This window comes from Carassius auratus, chromosome 21, assembly GCF_003368295.1.
Source record: "Carassius auratus strain Wakin chromosome 21, ASM336829v1, whole genome shotgun sequence".
Classification (NCBI taxonomy): Eukaryota; Metazoa; Chordata; class Actinopteri; order Cypriniformes; family Cyprinidae; genus Carassius; species Carassius auratus.
Window position 1 is genome coordinate 7,117,774 of NC_039263.1, and position 18,854 is coordinate 7,136,627.

Consider the following 18,854-nt stretch of genomic DNA (forward strand, 5'->3'; position numbering starts at 1 on the left):
CCCCATTTTATTTATATTTACACTATATGCATAAAAATATTTTTTTATTATATCTGTGAAATACCTTAATAAGAAAAAATCGATACGTTTTCGTAAGATAAATTGATTTTTTTTTATTATTCATTTTCATTTACAGTGTATGTATCAAAATTCCATTTTTATTTTATTTTGTTTCTTATCAATTTAAAAAACTTAAATAGCGGATCTGGAACTGTTTTCATGAAATTCACCCATTGAAACATAATTGGCGTTTTTCAGAAGTTGTTTTGAAGTGAACATTTCAAACATTGACTTCTAACACAACGTTTTAGTGCTTTTCAATACCATCATCTCATCTGTTGTTGTTTGGGCTTGCTGCATGGCTTTGTTAAACAGCAATTCAGTCCAGTGCTCCAGCAGATAAGAGGAAATCACAAGTCATGTGGGTGGGCCGAAGAGTTTTGGGGGGTTTGCTGCGTGTGTGTGTGCTTCTATGTGTATGTACCTAATAGCAGAAGATGTTTCTAGATGACTAACACAGTCCTCTTCAGGACTATTGTGTTGGAGGTGTCTGTCGGTGTGAGGAATCTGAATGGGGGGCCGCTCGCCTTTTCAAATCTCTCAATCTCTTCAACGTGGGTGCGTGGGCGGGAAAAGGAGAGAGAGAGAATAGAGGTATTGAGGTAGAGAAACTCCAGGATGAAACGACCAAGGCCTCCACAGAGATTGTGCTTTTGGGCTGAAAGAGAGAGACTGCTATCAGGAATGAATTGATCTAAAGTGCCAGTCAACTCATCAGCTGCTCTTTTTAAGCTACTGAAAAGACTGATGGCAGCATTCATGTAGCTGTGTTAGAGGAACACACATGAACTAGATCTAGCCGGTTGTTTGATGTTCTTACAAGTGTTTAGTTGGAGGTCCAGCTCAGTATGCTGTGATGCTCACACAAACACTCTTGTGTGCTTACAAGCACAATGAAGACCTGTTTTATACTGATTGAAAAGCCTAATTGCATTCACTTCTTATGTTTCTCATCATTATACTGATGCACAGATATCAATTTGAATGTACTGTACTATACAGTTAGTTTTGAACTAATTCTTTCATTAATATGATAGAATATTTAATAATATACACTACTGTTCAAAAGTTTGGGCTTAGTAAATTGTTAAAAAAAAATTAAAAATAAATTAACACTTTAATTTGGCAAGGGTACATTAAATTGATTAAAAATGGCACTCGAGATATTGATAATGTTACAGATTTCTGTTACAAATAAACTTTCTATTCATCAAAGGATCTTGAAATAATATTTATCATGATTAAAAAAAATGTGGTTGGGTTTCTTAAGCAGCAAATTATCAGATTAGCATGATTTCTGAAGGATCACGTGAAACTGAAGACTGGATTGATGGCTGCTGAAAATTCAGTTTTGCTATCACAGGCATACATTTCATTTGAATTTAGTATTTCACAATATTTCGGTTTTTGCTGTAATTTGGATCAAATAAATGCAGCCTTGTTGGGACTTCTTTAAAAACATTGCAGATCTTTTAAACTATATTATAATTAATTACCATACCATAATAATTAACATTTTAAAGGGCTTTGTAGTCAGAAAAAAATATTGTTATTTAGCCTATTTATACATCTAGATATGTGTGTATTTGCTCTTAAATTATTTTTTAATTTAACCTTTATTTAAGGTGGGTAACCCCTCTGATATTAAAAATCTCTTTCACTTGAATGTCCTGGCCAAAATGGGCAGCAATACAATACATTTCATCACAGATTAACAAATCAAAAGCAAACTAAAAATACTTAAAAAACAATTACATTATTGAATCATCTTCCAGCTGCCAAATAACCATTTTAAAATGTTCCAAAGACGGCTTATTTTGTTATTTCAATTTCGATTGAAGAAGAGTCCAGTCAGATGGAGCTACATACATAAAATCCTTTTTTACCCAGTATAGTATAAACGTTTTGAGAATACTTCCTATCATTTTTCAGTTGAATAAGACAACAGAGAAATGAAAGCAACACCCTCAAGATGGCTTTGTTAATGATTAAATGCCAGTGCATTTTTCTTCTAATTGACAAAAAAAAAAAAAAAAAAAAATATATATATATATATATATATATATATATATATATATATATATAAATGGTATAATATCTAATAATTTTTGTGTTTATTTTTATCCATTAATATTACAATACCAAAGTTATACTCTAAACTGAAATATTTACCAGCATTTATATTTTTACTAAAACATTTTAATCATTGGAAAATGCCACAACTGGACCGATATTACTGTTTTTAACTGGTCCAAAAACAGTAAAAAAAAAAACAATTAACACAAATGAGTCATTTTGACCTGGTCCTGAAATGAAAAATGAAACTGATTCACAGAAATGGATTGAAGTTGCCAACCCTTTGAGATTTGTGCTACTGAACTTGAATTCAGAAACACTTTTTAAACAAATCCATTTTCTTATACACTCAAGTCATTGGAGAAAATGTTTTCGGAAACTTTCTAGCACCACTGATGCCTTTTGGAGTAGCCTGATGCTTTTGTGACTTTCTTCCTTTGTCTGACACTCCTGGGACAATCGGCCTGTATGTCACAGTGACAAAGTGCTCGTCATTTAAATGCGCACTTGATGCTGGTTGCCAGGTGATGTGAGTGTGTGTGCAGCAGTACTACTGATGCTGTTTTTCTCTCTCCAGGGTGTTGACATCATCGTGAACGCCAGCACCATGGACGACATCGACCCCTCAGCCATCGGACAGAGGCTGACCAATGGGACGGCTCCAGTGGCAAGTCCAGTTCTAAGCCGCCTGCGAATGAGAGACGAGGAGAACGCTGAGCACGTTGTGCGTGATTGGTGACAGAATGGCTACTTAAGGGTTGAGAGAGGGGCCTGTCTGTGTGTGTGTTTGTGTGTGTGTGTGTGTAGGTGTGTGTGGGCTCGTTTACGTGCATACAGACGCTACTGGAAAAGGGGTCAAATCAAGTTGTCTGTGAATAACTCTCTAATAGTGTGATGTTTGACATAAGGGCACAGCCATGTTGCTGTTTTTAGAGGAAAGAGCTCTTAGAGCCGCATTGTTGATGCAGAGGAACTGAAACAATGATTGCGAGTTGATTCATACACTTTTAAAATAACCGAGATCCTTCCGGCTGTTTTGCTCACCCTAAAATGTTGTATTAGTTTATCATATCGCAGCGTTTCAGCCAAACAAATCCAAGCATGTAGTGTAAAGTCATCTCTAAACCAGATTTTACACCTTTCAGACAGTGGTAACACTTTACAATGGGGTCCCATTATTAGCATTAGCTAACATGAAGTAACAGCATTTAATAATCTTTGTTAATGCTAGTTAATAAAAATACACTTCTTCATTGTTTGTTCACGTTAGTTCACAGTGCATTAACTCATATTAACAGATACAACTTTTGATTAAAGAAATCAATGATTACACACAATAACTAAGATAATAATAACAAATGCTGTAGATTACTATTAGATTAAAAAAGGATTAACGCAGTATTGTTCATCTTTGGTAGTGCAGTTACATTAAAACAATAATGTAAAGTGTTACCTTTGTGTGTGTGTGTGATTTTATGTTTGGAGAAGAAACAAACTGTCCCCATAGTGCCTCCCTTAGATCAACATCTTTGTCCTTCGTTAGCTATCCAATTAAAATGGCCAGTATTCACACTTCCCCTTTCCTCTTGACCACAGGGCACCACCTACGAGAAAACAAATGCAGAGACTGAGATGAAGAAAATCAATCGAGAGGAGTTCTGGGAACAAGCCAAGGTAGCGCTTTGATTGCTTTGGCTTTCTGATTGTCTTCAGGATGGCAGTGTGAACTGCTTGTAAACTTGTTCTAGCACACAATGTTATGGTTCGGATGACTAGTGTCTTGTTTTGACATTATGAGGAAGGGGTACTGTCAGATTTGTTTGATACCATTTATTTGCTAGCAGCTTAAGTAGAATACTTTCTACATTCTCGTAGCTCAATAAAATTGTACTAACTGGTTACTAACTTTCACGCCTCGGGGGTTTTTTTGAGGCGTCTTGGAAACTTTTTTTTTTTTTTTTTTTTTTACCATACCTACTACTTCATTCTTTATGTACAGATTTCTGTCCTAATTGGTGAAAATATTTTATAAAAACATTGCTCTATTTAAAAAAATTATGATAATCCTAACCATAAAATATAAAAAGGAATGGAAAATATGTGACTCTGGACCACAAAATTAGTCGTAAGTAGCAACAAATTATTCAAAGAATCTTTAGGATATTAAATAAAGATCATATTCCATGAAGATATTTAGTAAAACAAAACTACATTTTTGTTTTGTATTATGCATTGCTAAGAATTTCATTTGGACAGCTTTAAAGGCGATTTTCTCTCAGATTTTCAAACAGGTTGTATCACAGCCCAATATTTAAAAAAAATGTACCCTTATGGCTGGTTTTGTGGTCCAGGGTCATGTGTCTACTATATATAGATTTTTACAAAACCTATGGCTGTTATTGTCACCACTAACAACAATAATGTTGCACAATAATGTTTTATAAAAGGTAGATACAGTACATTTGAGACATATATGAAAAAAATCAGTGCAGACTATTTGTTGTGTAGCATTTTCCAACCATACTGTAATTTTGCGATGTTTATTAGTATCAAATATTAGAATATTTGCTAATAAACTTTAAATAAAACTTATTAAAATTATTAATGATTTTAATTATTTTGGATTTGTATATTTCATTTGCAGCATAAAATGTATTCATTAATTTTAAAATCAATTAATTATTTAATTGTATGCATCTAGGATACATAAAATGCTAGTTGTTAAACTTAGCTGTAAGTAAGCAAGAGAGTCTATTATACTTAAATGTAAAATGTTATTTTCCCAATTTAGTTTTTTTTTATAGTTGAAGGTGCGATGAAAATGGTTCATAAAAACCCTATAATTCTTCTATTTGAAGAAACAAATTGCTGTGGAAAAAGGTCAAATTGAGGCTTATATCATTATCAAAATAGAGTATCGCATTCTATAATGTTTAGATCTATTTGTGTCCTCTGAAAAGTGGAACCAAATGCACACAATATATATGAAATTAGGAAAAATGATAAGTATAAATGTTATTGTGATAATCTTATTCTGACTGTGAATTCTTTCAATGATGTTTTACTGACGTTTAAAGCGGGAGGAGGAGTTGAGAAAGGAGGAAGAGAGAAAGAAGGCTGCAGAGGACCGGCAGCGCTTTGAAGCGGAGAGGATGGAGCTGGAAAAAAAAGAGCAAGAGGAAAGAGAGAAGCGGTACCGTGAGAGGGAGCGGCAGATTGAGGAACAGAGGTAGAAATGGTGCCACAGTGGCCCACACTGATGACCCTCAGCCATACATCATTATAATGCTATCTGTGTTCATATACATGTTCACAGGAAGAAGATGCAAGAGGAGGAAGAGGCCAAAGAGAGGTCAAGGAATCAACCCTTGATTGTAAGAGTGCGTATGCTTTGCATACAGCAAACCAGGTTTGGTGTTTTAAGAGATGCTTTTATGGCTTGAGTCATTTACAGAATGCTTGATGGTTTATGGGTTTAAACCAGAAGGTAACCAAAAGATGACCTATTACTCATTTGTGTTCAGTAATATTGGCCAGACTTCAAAAGTATTTACGCAAAATCATATTTATTACTCTAATCAGTTATAAAGTAAATACGTTACAGATAACTAGTAACCCACATTTAACTGTTATTTAAAAAAAAAAAAGTTTTTGCTGCCCCCTGCTGGAAATAAATAAGTGCGTTCATCCGCTTCACAGACGGAGCCCAGTGGTGAAGACCCTTCCCTGGACAAAAAGGAAACAGAGGTTGAGGTGGGTTGAAACAGAGCTCGTAAGGCCACTCCAGCATCAGTTCATTTCTCACATAACTGTTTTTCGAAAGGAGAACAGATTCTGACCCTAGCAAACTCAAATGTGGGGCAGCTTTTTGTTATGATGACAGATATTCTGCTGGGGTTTACATGTGGGTCAGTGGGATTCCTCATGCTATTTCAAGACATTGTGTTTCTGTGCATGTGCAGTCAATAGAATCTTCAGTCTGAGAACGGACCGAAAAACAAAATCAATAAATATTACATTTCACCTTGTTTTCCCGTGTTAATATGTTTTATAGGAAGCAGCAGCCATCATTGCCCAAAGGCCATGTAACCCGCGTGAATTCTTCAAGCAGAGAGAGAGGGCCACAGCCAACAGCGTGGACGTTTCACCAGTCACCACGCACAGGACCGGTAAGATCATAGTAAACGGGTGAAGAGAAGAGAAGGTGGAGGGCATATATGCTAAATCCTAAGCTTTTGTTTGTCCTGCTTCTTGCTCTTCACATGTCTCTCAATCTGTCATTTAATGTGAATTAAACAGCTCGGTAGAGACCATCTGTCTCAGAATGTGCTGAAATCTCTGCTCTGAATCATCATGACAGATTTGTTAGGTTCATAGACAGTTAAATCATGTAGATAGATGTACCTTTTTATATTTATAAAGAGAACAGAGGTTAAAGAGGATTTAAACTTCACATACCCCTAACATTAATGTTATGTAATTATGTATCAGAGTTTATGGATATAGAGTATATATAGAGAGACAGGTTATTCAAATGTTATAATAAATGTTTATATTTCATTTGATTAACTAAGATGCCTCATTGTGGCCGGAATCTAAGCCAAACCAACAGTTTGGCTAGGCTGGGAGACTAGTTAAACCAACTAAAATCAGCTTAAACCACCTCCGGCTGGTCATTTTGATCAAAATAAATAGTTCAATCTAATAATAATAATAGTTAAAAAAAAAAAATCGAACAATTCTGTGTACTAATGTATTATGCTTAATAGAATATTAAGCATAATAGCTTAGCAACATGCTAACAACATGCAAACTCTTGGAATCAGTTTGATAATTGTGCTTCGCCTGAGTCATACAGCTCACTATAACTGATGTTATTTCTTACTAAGGTGACTAGTTGAGAACATGTTTTGTGTCCGCTTATTTTCACATCATTTTCAGATGTACCCACTAGAACCTGAGTAAATCAATGATTTCAATACTTGCTGAAAAAGGTGACTGGAAAATTCAAACAAGTACTGCTGCTATGACTGAGATAATCCATCTTAAACCAGCAAATCACCCTAGAATATCTTAAGTAGGGATTTTTTTGTTCAGCAGGGATGCTAGGATTGCTTTATTGTCACAAATGTTATATTAGTGCAATTTTCCAACAGACTGACTAATATTATAAGTGGATGATAATGCCATGTCATTGTTTATTTAAGATCTTAGACTTTTCAGTGTTGGAGTGAAAGTCAAACTCTTCACCACCATCTGTTGTCGAAGGGTACAGACACTGAAACAACTGCTACTTTATTTTAAGAGGGTGTGAGACCATCACACTAACAACTGTTTTCTTACCTCTCTCCTTCTACCTCACTTTTTTTCTCTCCATTTCCTGATAATATCTTTTGTTTTTCTTCTGCTCACTCCATTCTTTTGGTTGTTAACACATCTGTTTGGTTTCCATTTGGATATTCTGTCCATTCCATCCATCCTTCCGATGATCCTGGATCTTATTTAACCTCTACCCCAACTGCTGCACATCCATCACTGCTTCTGTTTTGAACTCGTGCCTCTCTATTTCTCTAATTATTTCTCATTTCTACAAATTCTTCCCCTCTTTATCCCTGGATTTCTTTCCTCCTGTCTATCTGATCTGGTCTTCCTCTGTCACACCCGTGTACGTCGCTCTATGTGTGTGCGTGGGTGTCCGTGTGCCCCGCATGATGGTCCTGTCTCACGTTTACCAGGCCGCTTGGACAGTCCATTCTTGAGGCAGCAGCACAGTCCATCCGATTGCAGCCCGTCCCCTTCTCGCACTCCGCCCTATTCACGGCGGCAGCCAGGTCAACCTGGTAGGTACTGGACAGATCTTGCTAAGGGCTACTGCATCAGCATAGGATCACCAAGTCACCGGCCTAGCCTGTAGCCACCCTTCTCACTGAATTACCGTTTTTCTTTTGGCTTCCTCAGCAACACTGCTGTTCTGAGAGCATTTACTGTGGCTGCACTGTACCGGATGCACCCTGGTCTTCCAGTGTCAGTATGTGCTAGTATCAAAGGGATAGTTCACCCTGAAATTAGGCATCTGTCCCCATTTACTCAACCTTATGTCGTTCCAAACCCGTGTGACTTAGTTTCTTCTGTGGAACTGCCTAGCTGCTCTTTTCTCTAAAATGAAAGTGTGTGTGATGCTCCAAAAAAAAGAGAAAAAGACCATTTGGATTATGATGAAATAGTCCATGTGACTATATTAATTAGCTATATGAGAAGCCATACATCAAAGCATAAAATAGAATGTGCTATATTAAAAACAATTATGTACATTATAAATGTAAAATATGCATTAGACCGTTTATCATTATCTTTAAAGGGACAATAAGTAACTTTTTAGGTATTTTATTATCTAAAATCAATATTTTTATTCATAAATATGCCCTCAATGGTGTACAAATACCTATGCCAATGTTTAAACTAATCCTTGTAAATGAAGAATTTATTATCTTTATATACATGGGACGGGTAGGTCGACGGAGTCTTCCATGTAGTTCCGCCATCTTGCAAAACTATAATAGCAGAGAGGGACAAAAAGTACTAAGCCAACGCGTTTCCACAGCGCGTTTTCGGTCAGAGCCAGAAACGCAGGTGCAGAGCAGTGAGAGGCGCTTGAAACTGCACCGGCAAGTTTAAAAGTCTGGATTGCATTCTTATTATGGACCACACATATGCCGCGCCACAGGAGAAGAAAACATCGTCGCCAAAACAGTCAAAAATAGAACGTAAAAGGAAACGTGACCTTAGATTACAGAAAACAAGAGTTAATGTCGGGGAAGCTTTTTCTAGGTGGAAAGAGCTAATGCTTGATAAAGATTTCAAAAGAGACGCTGAAGTGGCCAGTTTTCTTCTCGACAGGTAAGTCAGTGTTACAGTCTATATTATAATATTTTTTTTATATCTAACAATGCATATAATTCAGAAAATATAACGAATAAATTAGACATAACTACTAATTACAATATTTCATGTTTCCACAGTCAGTAATTCATACTGTAACATTCGTTTGTTAGTTGTCATGTTGCAGTTTGTTTGAAATAACACACCTGTTCACCTGAAGGAAAACTCGACGAAGTGCTATTAGAAGACATCCTGTCAAAGCTTTTTGGTACATATCGCCTACCGTAGATGCAACGCGCATTTGAAAAAGCGAGGCGCTGGAGAGCAAAGTTAGTTTGAATGCAAAATACAATTTCACCACTAGATGGGAGTAATTCCTACTCAGTGTCCCTTTAATCTAATCATCTTTTGTGTGCATGTATACATAAATGTATACATGCACACAAAAGACAATCCGAATTTAAATGTAGTATTTTTTTTTTTTTTTTTTTTTTTTTTACATATTGAACATTGCCCAAAAAACTATACTGTATCTCATTGGCTCATCTCCTTTTGTGTTCCATGGGAAAAAATTGTCTTCAGGTTCTGAAACAACATGAGAGTGAGTAAATAATGACAGAATTAAATTTTATTTGTGAATTGATAAATTAGAATTTCAGTATGAACTGTAAATTGTCCCACTCTGGAGCAGGTTTAGGGTGTCCTGATGAAGACAGAACCACCTTGTGACCGAGACATTGTGTCCTCAGCTCTTACAGGTTGAACTATATGTCCAATCTCAAGTGACCATCTCCCCTTCTGTATGTCCCATCTCAAATAACCTTCCGTTCTAGCTAACTAGACTACGGCCTTCTCAGTGTCACAATCCATTTCTTTCCGTTATTTGAACCATACTGCCATCTTCACTGGGTCCACAGTCCGTATTTGTGTTCTGTACTTGTTGTCCGTTGAATTTGTAATTTTGCACAGGAAACATTGAGTGTGTGTTATTTTGAAGCAATGCCGTGGACGTTTGGAGGACTGAGACAAAGTGATTCTTTTGGTTAGGGAGATCTGGTTGAATCTCACCAATGTTACTCCCCTCATGTCCCCCTTCCTCTCCTCCCATGCTCTTTCTGACGGATAACCGGCGGCCCTGCCTACGCTTCCCTCCGTCCTATTGACCTGTGAGTGTATGCCACATTACACCGCATGTGACTGTGGTCTCTGCGTTCCATGGACCTTATGTGTGCCTATGGTATCGTTTGTGGAGCTGACCTTGTGGTGTTTTTGACTGTACAATTAAACAGCAACACAAATGGCGCCCACAATTATCAGTGTGTGCTATGAGGACTAAACATTGGGTCTGTACTAAAGACCCAACATCTAAAGATTATCTAGAGTGATGCAGTGGATTTTACTTTTCAGTAATTTGAATTGTCACTTGGTCTGTACAATGGTTTTCCTGCAGTCAGTTTTTCTGAAGGTCATTGTGGTTTCATTAATTGTTTTTGTTATGTCTTGTGAGGTCTTCCTTCATGTGTAGCTGTATTAAAGTGGCTGTTTCCGACATTTGCATCTCAGGTTTTTGTTGCATCACGAGTTGGTGACTTTCAGTGGAAAATTTGGTAGCTCAGCGGTTGCCCTTTCAGAGCTCAGAAAACTTGATTGGGTTTTAAGTATGCTTCATCCATACAGCAGTAACTTTGTCTCAGATGTTTCTCCTGAATTTTAAAAAACAGAATTAAATGAGATGATTATTGACATACAATAATAATTAGGTCAGATAATGTAGTTTTGAATTCATTTGATAACTATTTGAGTTAAAAAATGTAATTTCTGACTTCCGATTGAAGTCTTCTTAAAGGAGTCATGACTTTTTTTTTTTTTATCATTATTTCAATATGTTCCTTGAGGGCCTGTGGTTAGAATATAACTGTTTGTCGATGTTTTATGCAATCAGCTGCACCCGGGTGACGTCACCTTACACCTCGGATACAATACGAGCCGTTTAATTTGGGGTTAATAAATAAATGCTTATTTTTAACTTTTTAATTGAAGCTTCCAGAGTGTATTGAGCGTACAAAGACCTCTCTGATACAAGAGATCAAAAGATCAAGAAAAATGTGTTTTCTCATGTCATGACCCCTTTAATCTCTGCAGATCTGAGCATGATTTGTAATCGTTTACAGTAGATCTTCTGAGAACATTTACGAAATTTGTAAACATTTCAGTTTGCTCTCTGTTAAATATTGCTGTCCAGGAGAAACAATTGAGATATTAAAGAGATCTCAACTGTGGTTGTTCTTCCCAGAGGACTGATATGTCATTATGTAGATATCCTCTAAAATTGTATAAGACTAATAGATTTTAGATCTTGGCTGTATGATTACATTACATCACAAAACTTAATTTATTTTTTAATTATTTTTACTTGGCAGCTTGTTTTTAGCTTGTCATGAGATCGAGAGGTCAATCTTTAGTGTTTTTGTATGTATTATTTCATAACGCCATGACACACTGGTGGATGGATACATGTGTAAGTGCTGTTTAGCATATGGAATTAGAACTTTGCTGAAATGGCAAGATTTATTAATAAAACATCTTTATTGCACGGACATCTGTAAGAGTGTGTGCATGTTCAGAAACTACACTGCACACTGTGTTGTGTCTTTATGGTCACGTTGGCATGTCTGTGTTTTATTATTATGATCACTGACGAGGGCACTGGGAACGATGCACTTTTTTCAGACAGACAAAACACTGCTTGCTATTGTTTGACATTGTTAGCAGTCCTTTCAGACTATCTACAAACTTTCTCATCTATGTTGTGATTGATATTTTGGCTGGGATGAGTTGTTTGAGATTTACTTGAGCTCAGATCAAACGTTTACCTTCTCTTTGATGTCTCAGATGACTCTACTGAAGGAATCCTGGAGCGCAGCATGACCACTGGATGTACTCCCATCCCCAAAATTGCCATTCAGGAGGAGAAAGAGGACTTCATTCGAAAGGAGTTTGGTAAGCCTCAAGAACAACGGAGCTCTTTTGACTATTTTCTTTTTGATATTCGTTTAGCGTTATTTTCCTTGATTTAATATTGGGTCAGAGCTGTGGCCTAGAGGTTGGCACATTGTGCTTGTGTGGGTAACATGAGTTTGAATCTTACTCTGGGTGTTTCCTGATCTTTATGCCCCTCGTTTAACTTATCATTAACAGTTACCTACCTCTCAATTAAAGCCTCAAAAATTATAATTCCAAAGCAATATTAGTAATAAATATTAGCAATTAAGGGGCAAGGGCAACAGAGGCAAAATGGCTGAAAAATCCTAAATAAAGTTACTGGTGACATGAATTAATGGTTTATCACTTTTGTCCTATAGGTGGTGCTATGTTCAGTGTGATGTTACAATGACACAAAGTTTGGTGTGAATGAATGAAAGTCTAGATGCAATTTGTCATTATGACATCAAATTTGTTGATACAAATTAATGAAATGAAAACCATTTTGTTTATTGGCACAAAATCCAAAACCTGTGTCAAATTTGGTGAAAATCAGCCCAGTGATCTAGGAGGAGTTTGAAAAAGTAGGTTTTCAAAGAGAATCAAAAAGTCATTTATGGCATTATTGGTATCAATGTTCTCAGGATGGTCTAAAGAATTTATTAACACCAGTCTCACGACAATAGGCAAAACTTATCAAAGGCTATTAGCATTTTTTTTTTTTTTTTTACTTTTCAAGTACCTTCAGGGCATGGTGAGTGGAAAATTGGGTTATCATTCGACTTAGTGTGTTACTCCAAATCTAAAAAACAACAGCATTATGCCTTATTGCCAAAAATAATTTTAACTCATATAATTATTATCATTAGTTTGTTTTATCCATGATACATTCTTGCTACCAACTTTTTGCACAAGAACCTGTTTGTTTCAGCTTGGTGCTTTTTGAATAAAAGGAAGAAAAAGAAACAAAGGACATACAATGGATGCATATTGTATCTGTAGCTTATTTTAAATACTAAACAGTTTAGATCCAGAAACAGATTCCTGCGCAATGTCTTAAAAAAAAAGGAGTTCATAAGTTTACAGGGACTTTTTGGGATGTAAATGCTAAATCTCAGCTTAATCATTTACACAGTTGGGAGGCTGTTATTGCTCCCTCAGAATCATCTCTTGCATGCAAACTGGCCCCTGTGGGGCTCTTCTGTTAGTCTAGGTTGTGTTTGCCTTCACAGCTGACTGATTTTCTTTCAGCTCATGTGTGTAAACCCTGCACTAAATGTACTTAAGAAAAGCACTTCACTGGGGCTGAATTTACTGCTTATAATCAGAACAGTAAGAAAACATTAAACCATAAAAGATTTTCATCATGAATAGTTCCTTAAGATGGAAGTACTAAACTGAAGTGTATTTGATATATATTATATGGTGTTATGAATCCCTTTAAACATTGTTAAAAAAAAAAATATATGAAATCAAGCAGCCGATTTTACCCTGTAAAGTGATTTTTGTTAACCCAATATTTTCTGATTATGTCATTTAATCACATGGAACAATTTATACCCAAATATACTATACAAATATGTTATTTTGTGAAAATTTTAACTTGAACACTAGTAAAATGTAATAAATAGACATTCATTGTCACTTCAGTAAAATAAAAATATATATGTAAAACAGATTCATAAAATTCATTTTTTTTAGATGCAACAGTAAAAAAAAAAAAAAGAAAAAAACCCACCCTTTTGGGCCCCGGGTGTTTTAGTAATGGATTGCACATTGCACAAGTTCCATGTTCCAAATTACTCTTCTTTGAAGTTAATTGCACAAAATGTTCTTGCACAATATAGTTCCGCATTTCTTCAATTTTCTTTTTCTTTCCTCCAGCCTTTGACACTCCAAAGCAAACTCCAGTGCAGGAATCCGGCTTCGTCAAGACCTCTCCAAGTGTTTCCCCCCAGCCCAGTAGCACTGCTCCATTATCCAGCACAGACGACAGCCTGCTAGACTTGTGGGACAGTGGCCCGGCACCCGCTACGGCCCCTTCCCAGGCCCCCAGCCACATTATGGACCTGATGGAGGACACCCCGGAGCCTCATCTTGCCAGCTCCTCCCCTGCTCTCCCGCAGCCACTCCTGAGCTTCGATGAGGTGCCCGACACCCCCTACTGCACCGTCACAGAAGACGACCCCTCCAGCCTGGTGGATGTGGATGTGGCTGGACCCCTCCAGATGACCCTGAGTTACCAGCAGGCCCTGCAGCATGCTTCTGGCTCTGACAGCCAGGACCTGGATGATGGACAGCTGCTGTTGACCAATGGAGACACGCTGCTTAAAGAAGGGACCCAGGTGAGCAGAACTCACTGTTAAAATGAACAATGCAATGCCTTACCCCTCATTCTCCAGCATGCTTAATATACTTATGTATGCTTTTTTGCCACTAGATGGCAGCATCAAAACACAAAACACTAGCTATATTCAAAATGCTACATTTGCAAGTTTTATATGTTTACATATAGTCACCACATGTTAATGATTGTGCAGGCCAGTGAAGGCTACTTCAGCCAATCACAGGAGGAGGATTTCGCCCAGTCAGATGACTGCACTGCAAAAGTCAACCCAACACCAGTTTTTTATAACAAACCACCAGGTGAGATCACAGCAGATTGAAATACATGAACTGATTTAATGAATGTGATTCTTGATGTACTAAAACAACTAAAAATCAACAAGAACCATTTAGACATAAAAACAATGATATAAATAAAAATTATAAAAAGTTACAAAAACTTGAATACAAATTTGATTGAAAATAGAAAACAAAAAAGAACAAAATCTAGCACTTTGTTCCTGTTTTGATGCACTTGGAAGTTGGGGTGAGACATAATGAATAGTCTTTTAAAAAATTGTTATTAGCACATAACTCTTAGTTTACATTTGCATTCTGTTGATAATTATGTTTATTGATGAGGAGGTAATTTATAATTTTATACTGTTTTATTGGATAAATGTTAGTGTTATAGATAATATAGTTTTTATCAATATTTCAAATTAGTTTTTTTTTTTTTTAGATTTTCTGTTTTTGTTTTCATTTGAGTAATTTAGTTGGTTTTCTTTTTTTTCAGTTTTTGTCTATAGTATGTATTCATTTTTATGTTAGTTTTGCCTATTTTAGTACAACAGGTATAACTAAATGAAAATGAAAAGCAGATCAATGCCCTTTAAAAAAAAAAAAAAAATTCATATTTATTGTATATATTAACTACATTGCATGGGAGTTATTATGCTTATAAACACATCTTCTGTTTTTTTGTTAAATTTATGTGTTTTTTACTCTAGAATGTGTGCAGTGTGAACAGCATCTGAGTTTAGAGCTTCAATTTTTGGAGAACAGTACATTAGATATCAGGGATATTATCATAAAATCTAAATTATTTAAACCAGATTTTGCTAACATGAAGCTGAAATAAAATCTAAATCTTACATTTTGCCCTGGCGACTAACTGAAATAAGTTTAAGCACTTAAATGAAAAAACACTGGAAATACATAAACTTAAAATAAAAAAAATAAAAAAAATTAGTGAAAATTAAATAGTGAAAAGGAACATCATACAATTATTCAAATTAATATGAAAAAAAAGAAAATTCATGATAACTCAAAATATTAATAAAATAATAGTATATTAATAATAATAAACTAGCATTGCTATATGACCGACATAAACGAAAAGCAACAAAAGCTAAATTTTCTTTATTCAGTTTGCATATGGCTTTCAATCCTCTGTAGAACATATAAGGAAAAACAAAGTTTTATTAACTGAAATAGTTAATTGAAATAATATAGATGAATATAAAATGAATGTTTGTTTCCAAGAATAAAAAAAAACATTTAGTTTAACATGATGTACTAAAGTAAAACTGAAATAAAAATAAATAAAAACTATATAGACATATTAAAAAACATCACCAAAAACCACTAATACAAATGACAAAAAAACTTTAACAAATTCAATTGAAAACAGAAAACATAATAAAAACCAATTCAAACAATCATTCAAAACTATTATAGTATCTCAGTGATACAAAAATAACACTACCTGACAGCCTATTCAACCAGAAATTCACCAGAAATTAAAAATGACACATGGATGAATAAATAAAAATAAACTGAATCAACTTTCCACTTGAGATTTTCCTTTCTTGCAGATGAATGTCCTCGGGTGTATGAATAAACGAGAAAAACAAGAAAATAATTACTACTTCTTACATCACTTCATTGCCTCAGAAAAGATCCTAATATAATGTGTTTGTCTTATTGTCTGCCGCAGAAATCGACATAACGTGCTGGGATACAGACCCGGTGATGGAAGATGATGATTAGGGGCGACTGAAGGAAAAAGAGGCGACACCTCTATGAAAACTTATTTTACAACAGTCTTGCATCAAAATGTTTTAGATAAAAAAACAACAATAAAATCAACATTAGCCACAGAAGAAAAGGACTCGGGTTATTGTTAAAGATGCCAGTGGGTATGAGCGCTCTCGGTTCGTGTATGTGTGCATGAGTGTGTTTATTATTTATTTCAATCTTTTTTTTTTTCTATGCAGAGTATAGCACAGTGTGTCTTTAGCGCCCACCTGTGTTGAATCGATCCCTGTGCCTAACAGGTGTGTGTAGTAGCAGATTAGACCGTTCTGTTTTAGTTTCTATCTTTTAGTTCCTTTATCAACAATGAGCTTAGGTCTGCTCAGTGATTCAGTCAAGTTCCCTAAAGTCTTAGTTGTTTAGTTGAATAACGTGTTTGAGTATTATGCCCACACGGACCTTTGCTTTGATGACCTTTGTCGAAGCAAAGGCATGTCAGAACTCGATCTTAGCTTCAGTTGCGTCAATTGTATTTAGCAAATGGGAAATGGAGGGGGTTTATGTGATTACGAAACAATTTTGTGTTGTGCCAATTATTTTGAGTATGACGTGTCGGTGTAACGGCCTTTTAGGACTTTAGTGCCAGGTGGCATATGTATATTTTGACTACATATGAGACAGTGTGTATAAACAATGGCTGAAACTGACTTTTTTTTCTTTTCATTTTTAAAAAAACTGCAATAGAGCTTCGATTTGTTGAGAAAGTTAGGCAATAACAGTCATAGTGGACTCCATTGGGTATTGTTTTAGTTAGATATTCGGTAGCGTGCATGTTTGTATTATTATTGGAAAGGCTAAGGCCTGAAACATACTCTACGTAAGTATGCAAATGCTGACGCGAATACAAGTCTGTAGTCCCGCTATATATATTGCCATGCAACCTTACTTTGGTGTTAAAATCTCAGTAGAGTAAAATGAACATTTTGTCATTCTGTTGTGCAGAATAAAGTACGTCATACAGTTTTGGAACAACATGAGGGTGAATAAATGACAGAATGTTTGTTTTTGGGCGAACTAAACCTTTAAGAAGCTAAAATATTTACCTTCAAATCACTATTATTCAAATATCTAGCTATTAAAGTGCAGCTTACCAGGATTTAAACTGTCACTCCATTATGACAGTAGTCAACGTATTATGGTAGTTTCTGTCTTACAAAAGTCAGTTTATGCTAATGCTAGCTATAGCACCCCATGTGGCAGTGCTAAGAATGCTGTGCTTAGCGTTCTAAGCGTTCATTGCATCCTTCTAACACATAATAGCAACATGACACGAGCGGAATCAAAGTATTTGCATTAATATTCTTGCGTAGAGTATGGTTTCAAACTTTTTTTTTTATTTTGACGTGACTTTGAACCTTTTAAATTAGTTTTATGCTCAAAGGGAAGGAAACTTCTTATAATCTTAGATTTCAAGCCACGTTAACCCGTATTATTGAAATATAATATTAATATGCTTATGAGCTTATTTTTAGGTTGTTGCTAGTTAACCCAGGAATATCTTTTTAGAGTAATGTGACCTTAGCAAGTCCAGCAATTTGTAAAGACATTTTTATGAACCTTAAATTACTGCAAACCTTTTAACAAAATTTGGATTTGCAACTGACTTTTACACATAGACAAAGGCAGGGACACGTTGCCTTGCTCAAGGGCAGAACTGAGAGATTATCTCACTTATTCAACAATGACTCAGCCTGTAATCTTTGTTGTATCAGCCCACATCCTTGACTGCTAAGTTATCACCACCACCCACTGTCCCGGCCTTGACTGACCACTGTCTTCCTCATACCCTTAGTCAAGTTGTAAAGCGGCATCATAACATCTCGGTTTTACATCGGATTTTTGGAGTGGAAAAGCAAGCAATAAGACTAAACCAATAGTATTGTTCTGTAAATAGCGCTACTTTTGTGCTCATTTAAAATATACTACAATCACTAACCTTTATTGATTCACCACCCATGAAAAACAGGGGATGGCGTACGTTTGGATTGGGTTTCTTATGTTTCTTTGGTGAGAGAGAAAAAGGTCGCTCAGTATGAAACCTAATAGGAAGTAACTGCATCTTTAACAGTAACTTAGCCCCTTTTGAAATAACTTCAGTGTATTCCTGTTCACCCTCCTACCTCCTTAGTAGTGATTATTACTCTCTCTCTCCCTCAAACTACTAGGAGACTACTACTACTACCACTAATATTATTACTACTACTGTTCTACTACAGTCATTTCTTCTTTGCCCCTGAAGCAAGGCTTAGCGACTCCTGAAAATCCTTTTTTAATTCTTTTTTTTTTCTATCTCTTCCTTTTTCCGTCCGCTTCTCACACGCTGTTTTTGAAACAAGCACAAGATCTTTTGTGACATGCTACGTGCTTATGTATGTTAATAAAAGACTTTGAAATCCTTCAGAAAATGTTGGACTTGTGTACGTTTTTTTTTTTAT

General features: G+C 35.7%; 1 protein-coding gene across 11 annotated transcripts in view; it reads left to right on the forward strand.

Annotated features, from left to right (window-relative positions):
* Positions 1 to 18,819, forward strand: part of dbn1 (drebrin 1) — an 81,748-nt gene extending 62,929 nt beyond the window's left edge. For 4 of the 11 annotated variants that reach the window (XM_026195691.1, XM_026195695.1, XM_026195690.1 and 1 more), the window contains exons 5-15: positions 2,714 to 2,860; positions 3,733 to 3,810; positions 5,214 to 5,365; positions 5,453 to 5,516; positions 5,836 to 5,889; positions 6,191 to 6,305; positions 7,872 to 7,976; positions 11,908 to 12,015; positions 13,882 to 14,342; positions 14,538 to 14,643; positions 16,322 to 18,819. In XM_026195691.1, coding sequence (XP_026051476.1) covers positions 2,714 to 2,860; positions 3,733 to 3,810; positions 5,214 to 5,365; positions 5,453 to 5,516; positions 5,836 to 5,889; positions 6,191 to 6,305; positions 7,872 to 7,976; positions 11,908 to 12,015; positions 13,882 to 14,342; positions 14,538 to 14,643; positions 16,322 to 16,374 — 1,443 coding nt within the window. In that variant the 3' untranslated portion in view covers positions 16,375 to 18,819. The remainder of the gene's footprint in view (positions 1 to 2,713; positions 2,861 to 3,732; positions 3,811 to 5,213; positions 5,366 to 5,452; positions 5,517 to 5,835; positions 5,890 to 6,190; positions 6,306 to 7,871; positions 7,977 to 11,907; positions 12,016 to 13,881; positions 14,343 to 14,537; positions 14,644 to 16,321) is intronic. The other 7 variants (XM_026195700.1, XM_026195692.1, XM_026195701.1 and 4 more) reach the window with 4 other exon arrangements.
* The last annotated feature ends 35 nt before the right edge of the window (positions 18,820 to 18,854 follow it).